At 33.2% G+C, this 21836-nt stretch overlaps 1 protein-coding gene across 5 annotated transcripts in view; it reads right to left on the bottom strand.

Annotated features, from left to right (window-relative positions):
* Positions 1-21836, bottom strand: part of CNTLN (centlein) — a 255643-nt gene that overhangs the window by 87344 nt on the left and 146463 nt on the right. For all 5 annotated transcript variants that reach the window (XM_039870922.1, XM_039870887.1, XM_039870754.1 and 2 more), the window contains one exon: positions 14113-14213. In XM_039870922.1, coding sequence (XP_039726856.1) covers positions 14113-14213 — 101 coding nt within the window. The remainder of the gene's footprint in view (positions 1-14112; positions 14214-21836) is intronic.

Genomic DNA, 21836 nt, shown 5'->3' on the forward strand with positions numbered 1-21836 from the left:
AGGTTCGGCAAAAGGGATCATAGAACTGTCCTCAAGACCTGAAGAAATGATTTATTAATGTTACCTCACCTCCAACCACTCAGCTCAGAGCACGACTCTGAACCCCTGATAGTGTCTTGTGATTTTGCCCTGTATAATTGGTAACCTACAGGCCATTGGGGAGTCGGGGGTTTTCAGTTATAAGCTCTCCATCTCTGAATTGGCCAATTCAATATTAAATCTTTTTTTTCTTTCTATACTGCAAACTCCTACTGGTGCATTTCTTTGGGCCAGTGTAACAAGGCAGACAGACTCAAGAAAAAACATTTGGGTTCAGGTAACTTAAGACCCCATTCACCTTTCCTAAAATCATTTAGTCTCCCCTTCTTCATTTTGTATTAAGATGGTATTTAATCCTGAATTCTAAAGCCACTTCTTTGAATTGTTCACTTTTCTCTGGCTATCTCCCAGGTGTCCATGGGGTATACATGTTAATAAACTTCTCTTTCTTTTTCTCTTGTTAATCTGTCTTTTATTACAGAAGTTTCAGTTAAGAACTCAGAAGGATAGAGGGAAAATAAATTTTCCTCCTCTACAATTATGTTTTTACTGATCATATGATGCTTCCGGCATAGACTTTCTTAAACATCTGTTTGTGATTATATCAACTTGGGAGATAAAGAAAGGGGAGTATGTAGCAATTTATGTATTGGTAATTTCCTAAATAATATTGTTATTGTTACAAAGTTCAATAGGAGTGAGAGGAAAATCTTTTGTTATTTGTAACAATCCCCTTTCAACAATACCTGAGTTTATGCTAATAAAGTGACTCTTGATAGACCCCTAGATAGATTTAGGATGAGGGCTGGTTGTCAGAGGAACCAACCACATGATTAGAGGTTTGGAATTTTCAGCTCCATCCTCAGGACCTCCAGGGAAGATAGAGGGGCTGGAGATTGAGTTCAGTCTCCATGGCTGATTTAATCAATCATGCCTATGTAATAAAGCCTCTATAAAAACTTTTAAGTTACTACATTGGGAGGGCTTCTAGGTTGTTGAATACAAGGTGTGGAGGCTCCATGCCCCTCCTACTATACCTAGTCCAACACATCTCTTCCATTTGTTTGTTCTTAAGCTGTATCCTTTATAATAAATCAGTGATAATAAGTAAAGTGCTTTCCTAAATTCTGTGATCCTTTGCATCAAATAATCTGAACCTGAGGAAGGGGTGGTAGAAATTCTCACATTTTAGCCAGTTTGTCAGATATACAGGTGGTAGCCTCGTACTTATGACTGGCATCTGAAGTGGGGACAGTCTTGTAAAACTGAGCCCTTAACCTGTGGGATCTGTGCTAACTCTTGGTACTTAGTGTCAGAATTAAATTAAATTGAATTGAATTCAATGGTAGGATAATGAGTTAGAGTCCAGAAAATCAGAGAAATGGTGGTTAGGTAGCAGAAAAATTCACAAATTTGGTATCAGAAGAGTTCTGAATAAAAACTCATAGTACTGTTTTAGATAAATGAATTGGGATATGTAGGCATTATTCAGCAAGACCTGCCATGAAAAAAAATTTATTTTTGGTAACTAAACATTGTCTCCTAGGCAAGATAAAAGCAGATCAGCCACTATACTTAGAACCCATCTTCTCTTCTCTGAGAAGTAACCCTCAGCTAATAAAAATTAAAGTCCCATGAGTTAGAAGTACAAGAAAGAATTCCTGTTACTGATGGACAGGAGAGAATCTCAGTTATTAGATGACCTTGGTGCTTAGCTTATCTTTTTTGAAACCAAACCAACCCCTTTGACTTTATCCAGACAAGAGCCTTGGGAAGAATCAATGTAATCAGTTAACTATGAAAGAAGTAAGCCATTATTGTTACAAGCACATCTATTTTGAAAAGGAGGTTGTCAGGATAACGAAAGTACAGACAGTCCACAACTTATAATGATGGTTTGAACAGATTTTTTGAGTTTACGATGGTACTAAAGCAATATGCATTCAGTAGAAACCGAACTTTTCATTTTGAATTTTGATCTTTTTCTGGGCTAGCGATATGCAAAATGATATTCTCTTGTGATGTTGGGCAGTGGCAGCAAGCCACAGTTCCCAATCAGGTACATGGTCACGAGGGTAAACAACTAATACGCTATAATGTACTATTTGCCAGTGGTTTTTGGATATGGTGACCTAAGCAAGTTTAAGGTAGGCTGGGCTAAGCCATGATATTTGGTATGTTATGTGTACTAAATGCATTTTTGACTTAATATTTTCAATTTATGATAGATTTATCAGAATATAACACCCATCATAAGTCAAGGAGCATCTGTACCTTTTTCTAGGAAGAGAGGTAGGAGAATAGGAGGATAGGTAGGTTTTTTGCTTCTTCATTGTAAACTACATTCAATAAATAAGCTTCATTGCCTTAAAAATAAAATGTCTTTATACAAGGGTCCTCAATTCTGTCAATTCATGAGGGCCTGTTATGAAGATTGAATATGCTGTCCTTAATTCCCCTAGCTAGCTAGGAGGCCATGTGTAACACCCTCTTGTTACTTTTATACTATTCATTCAACTCACAGTTTTTAAATATTTTAAGCAGTTTATTTGCTATGTTCAAGTATTTTATTGTGTTAACTATTATTTTTACATTTAAATTAATGAGCTTTGTGAAGTACAAAATTTTAATTTGTGTTTCTGGTTTCAAGTATATTTCCTGTCACAAAATATTTTTTAATTAATTTACTTTCAATATTTTACCATATTCCTAATATTAATACTTTTGTTTCTTTAAAAAATTTTTTTAGAATTCCTGTTTTTAATCTTTTGTTTTATTAGTTATTATATATATGTATGTGTGTGTATATATATTTCAGATACAAGAGGGAAGCATGACCTTAAGCCTAACAGCAGCAACCAAAGGATTACACACACGTAAAATATGCATTTTAGATATGCAATGTATATAGAATACTTTGAGGGCACAAAAGAGAAAGCAGATGAAGGAATACAACAGAATATACCATCCCAAAGTATGCCTCTTTAGCATAAGAATTATTTTGAGCAGATGATTTTTAGAAACAGCAGACATAGAAGAAGCTAAGAAAACAGAGAAATTACCCTTTTGTAAGGGCAATTTACATTTATAAAGTAAATCTCCATTTGTAAAGGTATCTCCCTCACTATACCAGGAAGAGACAGATGCCTAAAACACCAGAAATTTTTATTAATGAAGGTACTGACTTAATATTACATTTTATGCTACTTATTTCTGGTCACCTTCCCATATCTGGCTTCCTCCACAATCTTCACTTTTTTGTTTCATCTGAAGATGGTATTTAAGCCCAAATTCTAAGCCATCTCCTTGGGTTACTTATTTCCCTGGGTATCTCCCATGTATATATGAGATATAAATGCTAATAAACTTGTTTGTTTTTTCTCTTGTTAATCTATCTTTTGTTACAGGTGGCCCAGCCAAGAATTTAGAAAGGTAGAGGGAAAGCCCCTACAAAGGTTTCCAATAGGAAGTCACATTCTAACCCAGTCATTAAAGATAAGTAGGTCTTTTCCAGAGGAACTGACAAGGAAAGGAAGTACTATGCATAATTGTCCAGAAGTATTCAATAGTAAAACACATCTGGGGTTTTATTTTGCTGACTTTTTCCATTCAAGAATGAAAAAATAAGGCTAAACATATGAAAGATAATGCTAAATCGGTAAACAAAGGCTACATTACTGTGGGATAAAAGAATCTGGGCTTTACCCTATAGGATGTCACTAAATAATGTAATTTTTAGGTATTTAAGTATACCCTCAATATATTAAAGACTGTAGTTAAATTATGGCCATAAAGAATTACTTAAGGCTAATTATTCTAACAATTAAATGATATTTTGATACTTTTGTTTTAAAAAATTCTGGCTGCATTTGAAAAAGCCTCTGAAAAATGATATCTCAATTATCTAAATACTTTGAGAGTGCCTCTCCTACAGAGTCCTCAACCAATTGTATATTTAAAAACTGTAATCCGTTTCATGTACATTTCTAAGTAAATGGGCCAAAGTAAATGGATCGGAAGTAATTTAGAATACCAATAGCCATTATGGGGAACTTCTGATATCCCCAAACTTTTTTAAAAATCAAATTGGACAACCATAGCTCTAAAATTGGCAACACTCAATGGAATGCCTATTTCGACTGGTATTTTGAGGCTTCCAAAGGTTACCAGGAGTCTAAAATTGTCTCTTTGCAAAATAAGAATTTAAGATTAACTGAGGCAAATTAAGGGAAGATGAAATGGCTTCCAAAGTCTCACATTCCTCTACTCCTGCACCATTGTTCTCTCCCTCACTTCTTTGTATCAGGCTCAGCCTTGGGTTCCATTTTCCTCTCCTCTGAACCTATTAGTACTTGTCCTTTTAAAATTAAGCTTTCTGAGGATCAAAAGGCTAAACCCTAAAATCCTTATATTCCCTGAATTAAAATTGAACTGCGATCCTCAGTCAGATTTTCCTCAACATAATTGAAGATCTCCACATATTTGCTGAGGAATTTAATACAGTTGTTCAAACTTCTCAATCTAGTTTCTCTGACTTATGTCAGCTAGTTCATATGCTTGTCAGGGAAGACCAGGCTCAGTATTGGATGAAAACTGCTAACTGGTAAAATCCTGAAAGCCTCTTGAATTACAACCAGGAGACTATTCCACTGACTTATCATATGATCAGGCTCATGATATTGCTAAACACCTTAATCTGGCAATTCCTAGGGCTTTCTCAAAGCCTGTTGATTGGAATAAAATTCCGACTTGCTCACAAAGTCTGGTGAACTTGATCATGACTATCAAACTGACTGCAGATTGTTTTCCAAGAACATTCTGGTCTTCTTTCAGATGTAGATTCTACTTAGGTAGCTTTTAACTCTATTAACAGCTAAATCAAGACTTTTCTCTTTTAGTTAAAAGGACCAGGATGGAATGGTTATGCCAACTTTAAATTTGATTTGGCAAATCAGCTTGCTCTCACCCTAGATGAAAGAAAGACTGCTAAAATTCTTAATTTTAAACTCTAGCAGATGAAGTTCCCTATACAAAACCTAAAACCTCCTAATTTCTCCTATTATTACAAAGAGCTTGGACAATGGAAAAGGAATTATCACAAATTTAAGCACTCCAGGCACCTTCGGCCTTCTAACCAGCCCTTCCAGTGTTTTCCTAATTCTCAATGACAGCGCTCTGAGGAACTACAGGGGTTCATCCCAATCTTCCTCAGAGAAACCACTCTCCAGATTGGGAATGAATTTTTCTGTCTTTATTGACACGGGAGCCATACTCTCAATGCTTAACCCCACTGCTATAAAGTAGCTCCTGCCTTGGAGAACTAAAACAATTCAAATAGTGGGGATTTCTAATAAACCTCAACAGTTCCTATCTATGAATCTACCTATTCCTTTTTGTTTAGGACCTTAGAGAGATACTCACTCTTTTCTCCTTAGTTCCTCTGCCGCTATTCATTTATTGAGCCAAGACGTATTAGAAAAGCATCATATCGAAATTTCTTTCTCTCAAAAGAGAGAAATAAATCCAGAATTTGATAGCAGCCATCAAATTAGCCAATCAGGTGAATTAAATAACCCTTGGACAACTTTTATATGCTCCATTTCTGATGGTACTATAGTTAAATTTGGGAGCACCAATCATTTGTCCCTATTGGTTCAGCTGCCATCCTCTTTACAGGCAAAATCTTCAATTTATATTGGTAGAATCCACAGTGTACCTCCTTTCAAGATTCAAATATATCCCTTAAAACCCCTTCCCAGAATCAACCAGTACCCCACAAGTAAAGAATCACTTCAAGGTATAAAGCCCATAATAGAAAATTACAAAACTCAGGATCTCATTGTTCCTTGCACTAGTGCTGCAATACTCCTATTTTACCTCTGAGAAAACGCAAGAGCCCAGGGTGGAGGTTTGTCCAAGGACCTCCAAGCAATAAACAACACTATTATCCTTCAACATCCTATTGTTCCTAACCCTCATACACTATTAACAACCTTCCCAAATAAGAGAAAATTCTTTACTGTGATTGACTTATACAGTGCATTCTTTAATATTCAGTTGATGAAGCTAGCCAATACCTTTTTGTCTTCACTTGGGAAGAAAAACAGTTCACCTGGAGAATAATGCTTCACTGTTACTAAGGGCCCTTCTTATTTCTCTCAAATTCTGAAGGCTGATCCAGATGATATGAAGTTTTCTAAGGGTTCAACTTTGTTTCAATATATAGATGACTTGCTTCTTTGCCCTTCCTCCCAAGTCTCCTCACAGGAGGACTGCATCCACTTGCTAAAGCTTTAGCCTTTAAGGGACATAATGTCCCCTTGGAGAAACTGCAGTTTGCTGAAACCCAGGTTTGATATTTATAGCATCTGTTATCAGGACAAGGGCTGCACCTAGATCCAGATAGCCTTCATGGTATCCTAAGTTTCCCCAACCCAAAACTAAGCATCACCTGCAAGGTTTTCTTAGCCTAGTGGTTGTTGCCAAAATTGGATCCCAAATCTCTCTTATAGCCAACCTCTGTATGTCTTACTAAAGAACAAATATCCCAACCCAATTTTAAGAGAAGAACAGGACAATGTGGCCTTAAAGTCTTAAAGGAGAGTTTAATAAACCAACCTGCCCTTAGGCATCCCAAATACCAGATTCCCTTTTTCCTTTTTGTATTTGAAAAGAAAGGAAATGACCTTGGGGTACTCATCCAAAAACATGGGGACTACCATTAACCCATAGGGTATTATAACTAGCAACGAGACCCTCTGGCACTGGGATAACTCCCCTTGCCTTAGAGCCATTACTACAACTGCCCTTCTAGTTAATAGTTAAGGCTGCCAAAAAAATCAGTGTGGGATCCCCTTTAAGCATCTTTCTACACCATGCAATAGAAGCCCTCCTGAATTCTCATTATGCTCGTAACTTTTTTAATTACCTGCCTCACCTCCTATGAAATCTTTTTAACTGCTCTTTACATAACTCTTTCACATTTTAATAACCTTAATCCGCTTCCCTTCTCCCCTCTATTATAGACAAAACCCCTCGCAACTACTTACACTGATGGATCTCTCCTGACCTACTGATGATCTACAGTAAAATCCTTTGAGTAATGCTGACTTCTCATGGTTCACTGATAGTTCTTATTTCAAAGGCAAAAATGGTCAATATTGCACTGGATATGCAATATCAATACCCTTTGATATAATCAAAGAAGCACCTTTGGGCTACTACGGCCCAGGCCCAACAAGCTAAAATGTAAGTGCTCACATGGGCCTGCATGCTAGCCAAGAGCAAAACGGCCAACATTAATACTGAGAGTAGATATGCTTTTGGAGCAGCTAATAGTTTTGGAATGTTGTGGAAACAATGTGGCTTCCTTACTTCCAGCAGAACCAAAATTTTTAAATAGCCCATATGTTCAGGAATTATTGGATGCTAAACTTTACCTGTTGGGTTAGCTCTTTTTAAGATCCCAGGGCATTCTAAACTTGATTCTCTGAAAGCTAAGGGAAATCACCTTGCTAACACTTCCACAAGGAATGCTGCCCTTAAAAAGGATCAACAGTCTCTGTCATGGTCCAAACGGATATTTTCCCAAATGATAACTTTGAAAAACTAGCTAAAGAAGCCCAACAATTGGCCTCAGAGAAGGAAAAACAAGATTGGAAATCCAACAATTGTTGGTTTGATAAAAAGAAGCAGCTCTGGTTCAGGCTAAAAAGCAACCCAATCCTACTAAAGACTAAAATCCCCATTCCCGACTACTGTACACACACTAAACCACTGGTCCACTGACCAAATGATAGCATTCATGAATCAATACTGGTGAGGAAATATTAATAAGGCTGCAGAAAGCACCTACTTCACTTGTCCCACTTGCCCAAAGTACAACCCAGGGAAGTTATTCACACTGCTCCCAGACATTTTAAATTGCTTAATGGACCATTCGAGGTCTGGCAAATGGATTTCATACAGCTTCCCTCATCTCATGAATATAAATATGCTTTAGTCATGTCTGTATGTTTTCTCAGCGGACTGAAGCTATCCCATGTACACAGGCTACTGCTTTTTTTGTGTGTGGCTGAAATCCTTTTGGAAAAGATCATCTCTACCTAGGGATCTCTTGTGGAAAGCCACAGTGATTGGGGGAACCATTTTACTGGTCAGGTGCTTCAACAAATCTGTGCTGTTTGGCAAGTTTTACAACACTTTCACTAAGTTTTCTACACTCAATCTTCAAGTTTAGTTGAATGCACTAACGGTATTATTAAACTTTCAGAAAAGTTAGACATTTTGAGTGTTTTGCTCTCTGTTTTGGGAGCATAGATGTGATACACTACATAAGTGAATCTAGACAGTAAAGAGACATTTTCTTCTGTGGTTTATAGGAATTAGTCTCATTATTTCAAAGTTGCGCTCCAAATATATTATTGAAACAATACACCTTTTCTATTTTCATAGAAAAGGAGTTTGCCTGTGAGTATGCGTGCTTATTTTAAACCGGTATATTTTAAACTTAGGTATATTTTTATTTTCTTAAACCTCAAGGATTTTAAATATGCATAATACAAAATATATACATATTCATACACATGCATATATTTTGAATGCCAAGGTATAAAACGAAAAAACAAAAAACAATGAGTAGGCAGTAGTACTTTATAAAGAGAAAATATTTTATACAATCCGATAAATGCCTACTTAAAAATGTATTCCATACTTAATTTTAAAAAAGGTTAAATTATTCTTCTACCCATCCTTTCCTCCTGGCATTATTACAGTGTAAAATATTTCAATATTTCTTCTAAACTAAATGTAACTTTCTGTTCTATCCTGAGAAAGCTTATGTTATGATTTTTCTTTTCAAAAAAATGTTCAAATTAGTAGTTAAAAAACAGTCATGGGGATATAGAGTATAGCATAGGGGATATAGTCAATATTATTGTTATGGTTGTGTGTAGTGCCAGATGGGTGCTAGAGTAATTGGGGGGAATCACTTCATTGATTGTATAAATGTCTAACTTTTTAAATTTTAAAATAAAGAATAAAAAAACTCAATTGATAAAATTTGTAGAGGTCCTCCAAATACCTTGGCTAAAAGTATTGCTATTGGTCATTTTAAATATCAGATTCACACCCTTTGGAACTCATAAACTCTTAACCTTTGAGATAATCACAGAACACCCAATACACCTGGCCCCTGCCGCTTTTGATCCACAGCTGAGGAAAAAAAAGAGATATACTTCAATATAATAAAGGCCTACTTTCTTCTACCAAAATTAACTATGTTCTGAGAGAGCAGTTTTGCACTGAGCACTCTAGAGAGATAAAGATCTTAAGCACTTCCAACCTGTAGATTTCATCTACAGGAAAAGATGTCTTCAGAAAGACTCTCTTCAACCTTGCTGGAAAGGCCCCTATCAGGTACTGCTAACTAACCCTTGTGCTGCCAAATATCAGGAAACAGACTACTGGATTCATGTCACACATCTAAAGAAAGCACCAAACCCTGACTGGACCTGCACACCATCTAGTGACCCAATGGTGAAGATTTCCCTGAAATTGAAGCAGATGAATTATAATGAGACAGTTTTCCCAAGATGTCCGAACCAGGACTGTTGAAAGTTGTCTGCCAAATCCCTGATGCTGACTCAGTGCTTCAGGGACGCTCCGCTGCCTATGATCATGACAACACATGAACTTTAGATGAAAAGTGCCTGAGAGTTCTCCCGTCTACCCCTCCTTGTTACTCCAATGTGACCATAACAGGTTTCCAATCTGTGCATTTTCCCTCTAATGATCTCTTTATTTGGTGGTGGTGGTTGGGGGAATGATAACCTTGAAGATACTTTCTTCATTCGGTTTCAGTACTTTTCCTCTCCTGGACCTCCTACTTCTCCATCCTCCAAGACCTAGGTCTATAAAAAATGCAGGAGACTTCTGTTCAGGTCTCCTTTGGCAGTGAGATAATCCCTGTCTGTGCTGATCCATCTGATTCTCAACTGGAGTGCAGCTCCATGGAGGAAAATGAAATGGGGAAGTTGAAGCTTTCTCCACTTTAGCCTCTTGCTTATACAGTAAATGACTAAAGGCTTCACTGTTACTTTCATTTTTGTCTATTACCTTAAATCAACTACTTGGACTCCTGAAAGCTCAGCTCTCTCCAGCTCAGTTGGGCTCCTAATAGAGATTATGTGGGATTGTATTAAAGATTCGCTACAACATAAATTGTAATTTTCAGCAAAGAGAAATTTAGTGTGGTAGGCACTTAAGGTGTTCATGTGGGAGGTATAGAGGAGGTAGAACTTATTGGAGAGGTAAGGTAATGAGTTTTTTTTTTGAAGGACATGCTTAACTTTTAGAATCTTATGAAAACAAACAAACAAACAAACAAACAAACAAACAAAACAGCCATAGAGAAACAGGTAGCAGGAAATAAGAAATATATATCTGGTACATGGAGAGAGGTTACTAGTTATATAGATTTAGGATTTTAATTCAAGGAAAACATGTTCAATGATATAAAAGTAAGTCAGAGGCATCAGATTTATCCTTCCATATGGAAAAATTAAAAACTAGATAAAATATATGAAAAAATGGTTTTCAGACACTGGGTGTAAGACAATATAAGGTAGTCATCCCTGAGACAGGGCAAACAAATGAAGTGAGCTCTATGATTGCTCTAGCTTACTGCCTACTAAGAGTTTCTGGCCCATGGTACAGATATGGTAGAAGCTAAGTGGAGTCTGGTAATCTTCCTAAATTGAAGAGACAGATCCCAGATTCCACTAAGTCCAAGGAAGAGAGAATTTGCAGGGAAAGTGCCAGGTAGAAGAGATCTGCTCAGAGACAGAAAGAGCTTTACAGATCTACAGAGGGTCCTCCCTGAGTCTTTAGCTAAGTTTTGATCAGCACATGCATGTGAGTAAACAATACAAAGAAAGATCTACCTAAAAGGATAAACATTCTTCAGCAGAGTAAAAAAATAAATAAATAAAAAGACATGTATAATCGAAAAAAGATAAACATTACAGCATAATACCAAATATAAGTCTGGGTCTATAGAAAGGCATGAAGAGCAGCGGAAGTGGTTCTCAGTAGAGGAAAACAAGAACCTTCAGGGCTAGTTACATCTAAGACTCCAGGCTAAACACAGATAATAATTTGAATCCTTGGAATCACCCCTCAACCAGGAAACGATCTCTCTTAGGTGGGCTGATGAGAACATTTCACTAAATATAGATTTAAAATCCAGTCTAGAAGAAAACACAATTTAAACAAGCAAAGAATGTACCAAAACCTTGAATTTAATAAAATATAAGCTCATAAAAGAGATAATAAGCCATCCAAAGGAAACAAAGTGGTAACTTGAAGAGTTAAGGCAATAAATTGAGAGCCAAAAAACATCATTGTAGATCTAAGAGAAATATTAGAAAAAAACAAAGAAAAGAATACATATGGCTAAAAATTGAATTACTTATGAAAGAAAACTGACAATCAACTGATTGCAGAAGAAAAAGACAAAAGATTAAATTAGAATAAAATAGATATGAAGGCCAGACAAGAAATAATCTAACATTAGAGTATAAAAAAATGAAACAGAAAACACATGCAAAAATATATACAAGAAAAATTTCCTTGAAATGAAGGAAGATCTTAATTGAAAAATAATAAATTATATAGATAATCCAAAAGAATACAATTTAGAACAAAGTATGTCAGGACATATTCTATTTAAATTTAATTTTGGAACATCAAATTGAAAAATGTAAAAACTCAAACATCCATATAGCAAAAGCAAATCACATCCAAAGCAAGAAGTAAGGTTCCAGAGGGAGAGGGAATCAGACACTTCTCCATAATATGCCTCCACAGCAACTCCGTGATCCAAAAATGAGTAATCCTTAGAAAGTTCTTAGTGGGGGAAAGGTATGACCCAATAAAATTATACCCAGCCAATTTATCCCTTGACTATAAAAAATGTGGGAATATATTCTTAAATATGTAAGCTCTTGTTATATATGGCTATTTTGATTACTTCTTGAAAAAAAAAACATACTTTCAATTATATAGCTAACCAAGGAATAAATCAAAATAAAGAATGTATAAACAGAAAGGCCATGTCTTTTAGAAAATGTGATGAATATTGAAATCATTATATTCAGACACCGATTTTATTTTGCTTCATTTGATTGCACTTGACAGATACTGTGTTTTCATCAGCATCAAGGCAAGGCCCTCCACCAGAAAAAAAGACTATAATTAATTAAAGGCTTAGATGATGATGAGCAGTTTTTAGCAAGAAATACTTTTTAATTAAAGTATGTGCATTGTTCTATTAGACATAATGCTATTGCATACTTAGCCGACTATAGTATAATATAAATATAACTTTTATAGGTACTAAATAACCAAAAAACTTGAGTGACTAGCTTTATTGAGATATTCTATTTAGCATGGCGACCTGAAACTGAATCCACAATATTTCTGAGGTATGCCTGTATAGAAATAAGTGTTTGAAACTAGGAAGTCATTGCTACAATATGTAAAGTCGTAGACTTTGATAAAATTAAGAAGTAGTTCTATAAAATTTATGGTATTCTCATCTTGCATGGCAAAATGTTAATTTTTAATATGCCCTGAAATTGAAATATATACTTTAAAAATATATACTTTAAAAATTCCATCTTTAATAATTTTGGAACTTTTTAATCTTAGTGGAAACTTTCAGAAATTAATACTCTTGAAAAATGAAACATTTATCTAAAGTTTAGTAGTTCCTTTACTTTTACATCTGTTTCTTTTCATTTGGTTAGCTCCAAATAAGAATTATGTAAATTTCTTTCTTAATAGCATATGTTACGATTTTCTTTTCACACAATTTCTCTATCTGGCCTTCTTTGTTTATTAGTATGAAAAGATTTTTGATTTGATAATTAATTCTGAAATTCTGATTATTTTTGTATGTTTGTGAGTTACGAGTTTTTGCTTTCTTCTTTTTATTCTTTCTTATTGTTTGAATATTTTTAAGTAGAATGATTTTTCCAAAAACAACAAAGTTATGTTAAAAAGGTAAACCAAAGATAAAGTTTTAGAGAAACCCTATAGTTAAGGAAAAAAACTGAAAGAAGTCCCAGTGGAAGAGACTAAGAAGACACAAGAAAGAGAAGTAGAAGGTAAAACAGGGGAAAATCAGTGTTTCAGAAGCTAATTAAGGAGTAAGCCTGAAATATAACATAAATCAATGGTGTAAAATAGAGGGCTTCAAATATTGTTCTTGACAATTCATCAGTAACCTAAGTAAGAACAATTGAAACAACAACAGTTTCAGATGAGTGGTATATGAAAACTTAATTATTAAGTATAAATTAAGTATAAATTAAGTTAATCATTAAGTATAAATCGTGGACACCTAAAAAGTATAATGGTAACAATTAAGCTTTAACAAGGTTAAGTAAATGAAAAGAAATCCAGTCAAATCAACCTTATTGACCTTTTTCTAATAAGGTACTGAAGTATGGACTGAAGTTGTATAGTAAATATAGTTATCCTGATTTCAACAAAAGAATAACCTTGCAATTGGAGCAGATATATTCGTTCATACTGAACATTTTTAGGCTACTGGTCAGGCAGGTTGCAGGTTTATAGATCCCCAAGTTTCCTTCTAATTCTAAGATTCTGATTTTAGGACAATCAATGAAAACTAAATGATTTTTCCAGAAAAATGTATGTCAAACAAAAATATAAATGCATTATTGACATTGAGCTCAATAACTCTATAATATCTATAAAACTTTAAACAAACATAACTACTAAAACTTCATCAATGAATAATAAAAATAAATTACCTTTTCTTATGAAACAGCTTTCTAGAATTTTTAATAAATTATAAAGCTGACTTTCTGGTGTTCTATTTGATTTTCTCACAACAGGTGAAAATGTTAATGAGATATCAATGAGTAAAGTAGTGGAAAGAGGGAGAACAAAGGCAAGACTCTTAGAAGGAATTAAAATAAAATATCAAGAGCTAGATAATTAAAAAATGTCTGCATTAAATATTTATTCTTACAAATAATTTACCTTCTCTTTTCTCTGCTATACATGTATTCAATTCTTGTATTGTTGCTTTATCAATAGATATATGCACTTTAAGTTTATCCAATTCTTCTTGAAGATTCATCCTATTAAAGTTAAAGCAATAAATAATTATTTTAAGAAATGATGTAGCAAACAAACACAGGTAGCAAGGTTATTTAAAAACATATGAATTAGACAGTTGTAAAATAAAAGCAAAAATATATTAATAAATCCTAACAATTAAAACTGAATTTTAATAAGGATTTGAAGAGTAAAATATTTTAAGTGATTTTTAACTTTATCTAAATAAACATGCTAAATACTTTAAACACAGACTATATGACACACAGATGTGCTATGCAGAACAATAATACACACAGATATGCTATGTAGAACAATAATAAAAAAAATGTAATACATAGCACTGAAAGCAAAGATAGTAAATTTCTAGATGCCAAGTAAAGATAAAGAATCCTTACTAGTAAAATGGAATTGAGCTACAGTGGCAAAAGACCTGGATCAAGTACTGTCCATGGAGACCTCAGACCTTGAGATCTGAGTATGGATAGAAGTTTATGCTCAAGGCCCTTCATGGCTAAGAGACAAAGTTGGGCTAACTGCATAAAGCTAGGAGACAAAAAATTGCTAAATGAAAACCCAAATATCAGAGCTTATCTGGTTAAAATTCTATTAAAAAGAGATTTCCTGCCCCAATCTGAGGGTGGGATAAAAATCAACCATGTGAAATCAGAATCCTAAGCCTGGTTTCAAAATCGAGCCATATATATTTATAGAGACCTAACAAATCGATAATATTGCAAAACCTGGTTTACTGCCAGTGTACACTGATAAATTCAGGAAGACATACTTATCCACTAAAGAGAAGCTTCCACAACTAAAAGAAAGGGGAAATACCACCACCGAAAATCATTCTCAAAGAAGTCGAGTTTGCAGAGAAGAATAAACATATAAATAAGTTCAAAGCTATAAATGACAGTCTACATATTACTACTCCTAGAATGGGAGAATGCACAAGGTAACAGAACAATTCAAAATGAATTTTTATTAAATTAGAGTTTTTTAAATATTGAAAAAGAAAGAAAAAGAGGTGATAAACACATTTAAAAGAACAGGGATTTATGAAACAAGAGAAGACAAATAAGACAACCAAATAACATATAAAAATGCTAAATAAAATAACTAAAATTAATAATAAATTAATAATTGAAATTTAAAACTCAATAGATGGGTTAATTAACACATAGACAAAGTTTTTGAAAATTGGTAAAATGAAAGACAACACAAAGAAATAAAGAGAAGAAAAATAGTAACAATATATGAATTAGAATGGAATAAGAAGCCCAGAAAGCATCTAATATAAATTATTCTATTAGAATTGAGTACGGAATTGAGAAAATTTGGTACGGCTGGAAGGAGGAAGAGAATATTTAAAATACAATGACTAAAGATTGAAGACTGATGAAAAGTATGAGTTAACAGATTATGAAAGTTATCAAAAATTTCAAACAGAATAAGTAAAACTATACTCACACTTAGAAACATAGGAAAACTTCAGGACACCAGAGAAAAAAAGACAATTTTAAAATCAATCAGCTAGCAAAGAAAAATCAATTAACTAAAGAATTTCAGAATGGCCCCACAAAGAAAAAACAGACGTAGCTCATCTCAACTTCCATTTCTTTGGCTCTCAAATCACTAACCCAGTAGAACACAAGGCTACAGTTGTTGGAAATTTTATTTCTTGCTTCTTTAAAGGTATTTACACTTACAGCTTGTTCTTTTTAGGAAGAACTCACACAATCCCTACTTCTAATAAGACATATTTACAAATATTAGGGGCCACCTTGTTCTTGAGTCAAACTAAGCTCTACAAACCAGAGCTATAAAGGAAACTATTCCAAGACCTCACACAGTTCTGGGAGACATTTGAATTGTGACCAGCTAAAGAGGAGAATCTTTGTTGAACGCAAGGGGTATTCAACAAAAAACTCAAAAGGGTCATTCTAATGAGTAAAGAAAGATAAGCAAGCCTCTGGTAAAGGATACTCTAAACCTGTACTAACAAGGTGTTAAAAAAAAAACAAAACTGAAAATGTTCAAACTGAGTTTTTTTTTTTTAACATACCTCTCTCAGTAATCAATGGAAAAAGTGGGTAGAGATCAGTAAGAACACGGAATATTTGAAATGTGCTATGAAAATATTTGACCTAACAGACATTTATAAAACACTCCACCCAATAACGACAAGATGCTCATTCTTTTCAAGTGCTATGGAATTTTTACCAAGATAAAACCATGGTCTGGACCATAAACAATGCTCAGTAAAATTTAAAATATCTAAATCATGCAGAGTATCTTCTACGACCACAGTATCATTAAATTAGAAATCATTACCAGAAAGCTGTCTGGAAATTTTTCAAATGTTTGAAATTAAAGAACCTAGTTTTAAGTACTTTTTTTTCTCAATGAAGGCTCCAAGAGAAATTAGAAAATATTTTGAACTAGCAAAAAATTAAAACACAACATTTCAAAATTTGTGAGGTACTAAAGCAGTGCTTATATGGACATCTACAGCATTATATTCTTATATTAGAAAAGAAGAAGGATCTACAATGATTTAAGCTTCCAACTTAAAAAAAAACACACAGAAAAAGAAGACAAATCAAGCTGCTCACTTTTTTATTATATGTATTGGACATTTGGATGTGCTCTTCTGTGAAATATCTGTTTAAGCATTTTACTCATGTTTCTATTGGGTTGCATGTCCTTTTCTTGTTTATTCATAGGAATTCTTCATATATTCTGAATGCTAGTCCTTTGCTGGACATATGTACTGCAATGTCTTTTTTCACTCTGAAAGTTACCTTTTAATTTACTTAATAGTATCTTTCAGTGAACAGAAGTTCTTGATTTTAATATAGTGCAGTTTGTCAATTTTTAATTTATATTTAGTCCTCTTTAAATCCGGTTTAAGAAACCTTTGCCTACTGTAAAAACAAAAAGATGTTCTTTGTTTCCCTCTAAAAGTTTTACTACTTTATCCTTCACATTTAGGTCTGTAGCCCATCTACAATTGACTTTTGTGTACAGTATAACATAAAATATTCTACTAATTATAATTGTTTTTTAAAAATTGAAGTTCTTGGGACTTTAAGCATACAGTTATATCATCTAATATTTTGGTTGTTTCCAGTTTTTCATAATTAAAAAAAATGCTATAGTGAACATCCTTGTATATGTGCCTATATGCAAGATCGCTTTAGTGTTTTTAACTAGAAGTGTAATTACTGGGTCTTTGAGTACATACTTACAAAAAAAAACCAAAATGTTTCAACATTAAAAAAAGTATGGAGAATAGTATAAGCAACATTAATATACCAACCATCTAGAGTTAAAAACACTAACATTCATAACTTTTATTTTTGTGAAAAAATAAAATGATCTGTAAGTAGTAGTACCCCATATAATATTACATTTTCTTCCCTCTCCAGAAATTATCAGTATCTTTAATTTTGTATGTATATTTCTGTTTCATGTTTTAATACTATAGATGTTTGTATAGCTACATATAATTATATTTTTGTGAATATGTGTGCATGTATGTGCACATATATATATCTACAAAATACAGTAGTTCTATGATTAAAAATACTATATTTTTCCAGAATATGTTATAGCGTGCATACCATAATTCAACTTCCTTCCTTTAACTCAACTTTTATTTTTAAAGCATTTCCAGATAAATGTAGGTCTAATTTATTCATGTTAAATGCCATATATATAGTATCTCATTATATTAATATACCACACTGCACTTACATCAACTACTAATGGTCATTTAGATTGTTTCTAATTCTTCACTATTACAAAAATACCACAATATCCTTATTAATATGTCTTAGTTCACTTTATTTAAAATATTTCTAAGAATCTATTTGAGTAAAATTTTTCTCTCACGCATTTATATATTCTATAGATGGAATTACAAATATTGAGAAAAGATATCCCCAAATTAAATGCTTTTTTATATTTGAAGATAATTTTGCCTACATTTCTACATTGATAATATATGATAGTATATTTCTTATGAACATTAAGAAGCAACTGATCTACACTGAAAACAAACTATTCTGAAATCTGAAGTAGTTTTTAGAATAAATAAATACTTTGTATTAGTTGCCTATATCATTTAAAATAAATTTTTATATTTATATGTGGTCATTAGCATTCAATTCAGAAGTTCAAACTCAACATCCTTGATAAAATTATTTTCTCTAAAGAAAAAATGCATTAAGATAGACTGCGTTATTTGGTGTTACAAAACACACTAAATACAAGAAAGTAACTCTGCTAACGTTTTAAAGAAAAATCAGAGGATTATTCAATACTTAAAATTTACTATGTAATTCCTTAAGTAAATACTATGTTATCCTTTAAGCAATTTAAAACATATACATATAGTGCCACAGATGTATGAAAACAAATGAAGGCAGCAATTAAATTAATAATACTATATGTATGATGCTAGGATCCAAATGTTTATATGCCCCTATAATTCTTGTTGAAATTCTAAGCCCCAAAGAAAGGAGGTGGAACTTTTCAGAGGTGCTTAGCTTATGACAGTGGAGCCATCATGAATAGGATTAGTGTCCTTATAAGAGACCCCAGAGAGCTCTGTTGCCTCATTGGTCATGTGAGGATAAGACAAGAAATCTGCAAGCTGGAATAAGGCCCTCACCTGATCATGAGGGCACCCTAATCTCAGAATTCCAGCATTCAGAACTGTGAGAAATAAATTTCTGTTGTTCATAAGTTATCCAGTCTGTGCTATTATATTATAGTAGCCTGAACAGACTAAGACATATGACATCAAAAATAAATACTATATGTATGTATGTATATATATGTATGTATACATATGTATATATATATGTATACATGTGTATACATATATATATATATAGTTTTAAATGTAACAAAAAGCAATTTAAGGTAGCAACATCAAGTTAATCTCGAGTTAAAAAATAAAACTTCAAAATATTTTTTCCATTTACTCCAATAAAATATCTGCCAATGGATACAAAATGTTCTTTTTCTTAGCTCACAATCTTGTTAACCATACAGCAAAGTACAATGACAATACAACATAAGTATAATAGCTCAAAAGTGGAAATAACCCAAATATCAAACAATAGATAAATGGATAAACAAAATGTGGTTTTTATATACAGTGTAAAATTGTTCCATCTTAAAAAGGAAAAAAATTCTAGCACATGCTACAACACAGAAAAACCTTGAAAATATTATGACAAATGAAATAAACCAGACACAAAAAGAAAACTATTGTATGATTCCACTTATATTAGGTACCTAGAAAAGACATATTCATAGACACAGAAAGGAGAAAGAGACAAAGGCTGAGAGAAAAGAGAATGAGAAGTTACTATTAATGGTTTCAATTTGAGAAGATGAAAAAGTTCTGGAGACTGATGGTAGTAACTGATTGTTTTACCAGTAGTAAAACCATGTGAATATATTTAATGGCACTGAACTGTACACCTAAAAATGGTTACAATGGGAAATTTTAGGTTATGTATATTTTACCACGATAAAAAAACACATCTCCAACAATTTAGATTGATTATACAGCAAACAAAAGTATAAACCATTTCTATATTTTAGTCGGATAGAATAGCAGGAAAGATGGAGGCGGGGAATGGAATGGAAAGAATGAGGGAAACACAAACATGGAAAGGCATGGAAGAGTTTTATCTTCATATTAATCAAAGTTTGTAATTATATATTTGTATGCTTATTGATTATTATTTGTGTTCTCAAGTAACCTGAAGCCCTGTGAAGCCTGGAGCCATATGTGTTTTGCTCGATATTTTACTTCCAATACCCAGCATAATTATTGAATTAGTGAATGAAAGCACAAACAATACAGAGTCCCACAGATTTAGTTATATGTAACTAATATTTTAAATCTCCATAATTTAAAAGGCTTTTTAACATATAGCATTTACTTAGCTATAATGTTTACTTGCTTCCAGGCCTCAGTATGTTAATAGTATCCTGAATGAATTCTTAATGCCTATCGATGGTTCTTAAGTTCATCATGTTCTGAAGAATTCTAGGGACAGAAAAGAGGGATATAAGGGACCCTAGGCTTTGGGGCTCTAAATCAGCAATGAATTAGGTTTTATGCTAATCTTGTTCCGAAACTTCTCACTCCTACTGAGGAACACTTAATAGATGAGTTTACTTATGAAAGCTCTAATCTTACTAGATGAATAATTTGTCCCTGGTTCTCAATCATAAAGTAACTGAGATTCAAAACCTGTTGTCACATAGCCTTGAAATCCATTGCCTTTCAATGGACCTTGATAACTTGTACAACTCCTGATTACATTAATATCCCAGAACTTAAATTCTCCTTTGCACTTGGGCTTATAGCGTGTGCTGTTCCATGTTGTACTGATTTCTCAAGGACGAACATCTTTAAATTTTCATCTTATTAATTCATCTCATTAACTCTTATATGTAGACCATATAGACTGTCAAAGTTATAAAAAATAATATCTGGAATAACTGGATATTCACATGCAAAAGAATAAAGTTGACCTACTTCACAGCATACAAAAAAAATAACTAAAAATGAACCCAAGATCTAAACATGAGCTAAAACTATAAAACAGAAGAAAACATGGGGGTAAATCTTTATGACCTTGGACTTGGCAATGGCTATATAGATGTGACACCAAAAGCATAAACAACAAAAGAAAAAATATATAAATTAGATTTCACCGAAATTAAAAACTTTTGTACATCCAAGGACTCTATCATGAAAAGAAAGAGACAACCTACAGAATGGGAGAAAATATTTACAAATGCCTAATAAAAAGAATACGCAAATCAAAAAAGAAGAGAGAGAGAAAGAGAAGGAAAGAAAAAATAATAATAATAACAATTGTTGACAAGGATGTGGGAAAAGTAGAACCTTTCTTTTGTAGATTGCTGGTGGGAATGTAAAATGATACAGACACTATGGCAGTTCCTCAAAAAGTTAAACATAGACCATATAACTCAGAAATTCTGCTCAAACAAGTGCTTATACACAATTGCTCATATAGTAGCACAATTTACAATGGCCAAAAAGTAGAAGAAACCCAAATGTCCATCAATGAATACATAAATTGTGGTAATACACACAATGCTATTCAGCTGCAAAAAGGAATGAAGTACTGATACATACTACAATATGGATGAAGCTTGAAAACATTACACTAAGTGAAAGAAGCCAGACATACAAGGTCACATTTTGTATGATTCTGTTTATATGAAATATTCAGAACAGGTAAATCTGTAGGGGAGAGAGCAGATCAGTGGTTCCAAGGAGCTGGTAGAAAAGAGAAATGGGGAGATGGGGAATAATTTCTTATTAGGTATGGAGTCTCTTCTGGGGCTGATAAAAATGCTTTGGATTAGATAAAGATCATGGCTACCCAACACCATAAATGCACTAAATGCTACTGAATTGTATGCTTTAAAATAAAACTATTATGTAATTTGTACATTGTTGTTATCAAAAATACATTTATTTTCAACATATGTCAGGATTAGCAGACATTTTTTTCCTAAAAATTTTATTTCCAACGCATGTTGGAGAAATGCAGTTCCTAAAATTTTCACTTTTATATATGAAA

This window comes from Pteropus medius, unplaced genomic scaffold, assembly GCF_902729225.1.
Source record: "Pteropus medius unplaced genomic scaffold, Ma_sr-lr_union100, whole genome shotgun sequence".
Lineage (NCBI taxonomy): Eukaryota > Metazoa > Chordata > Mammalia > Chiroptera > Pteropodidae > Pteropus > Pteropus medius.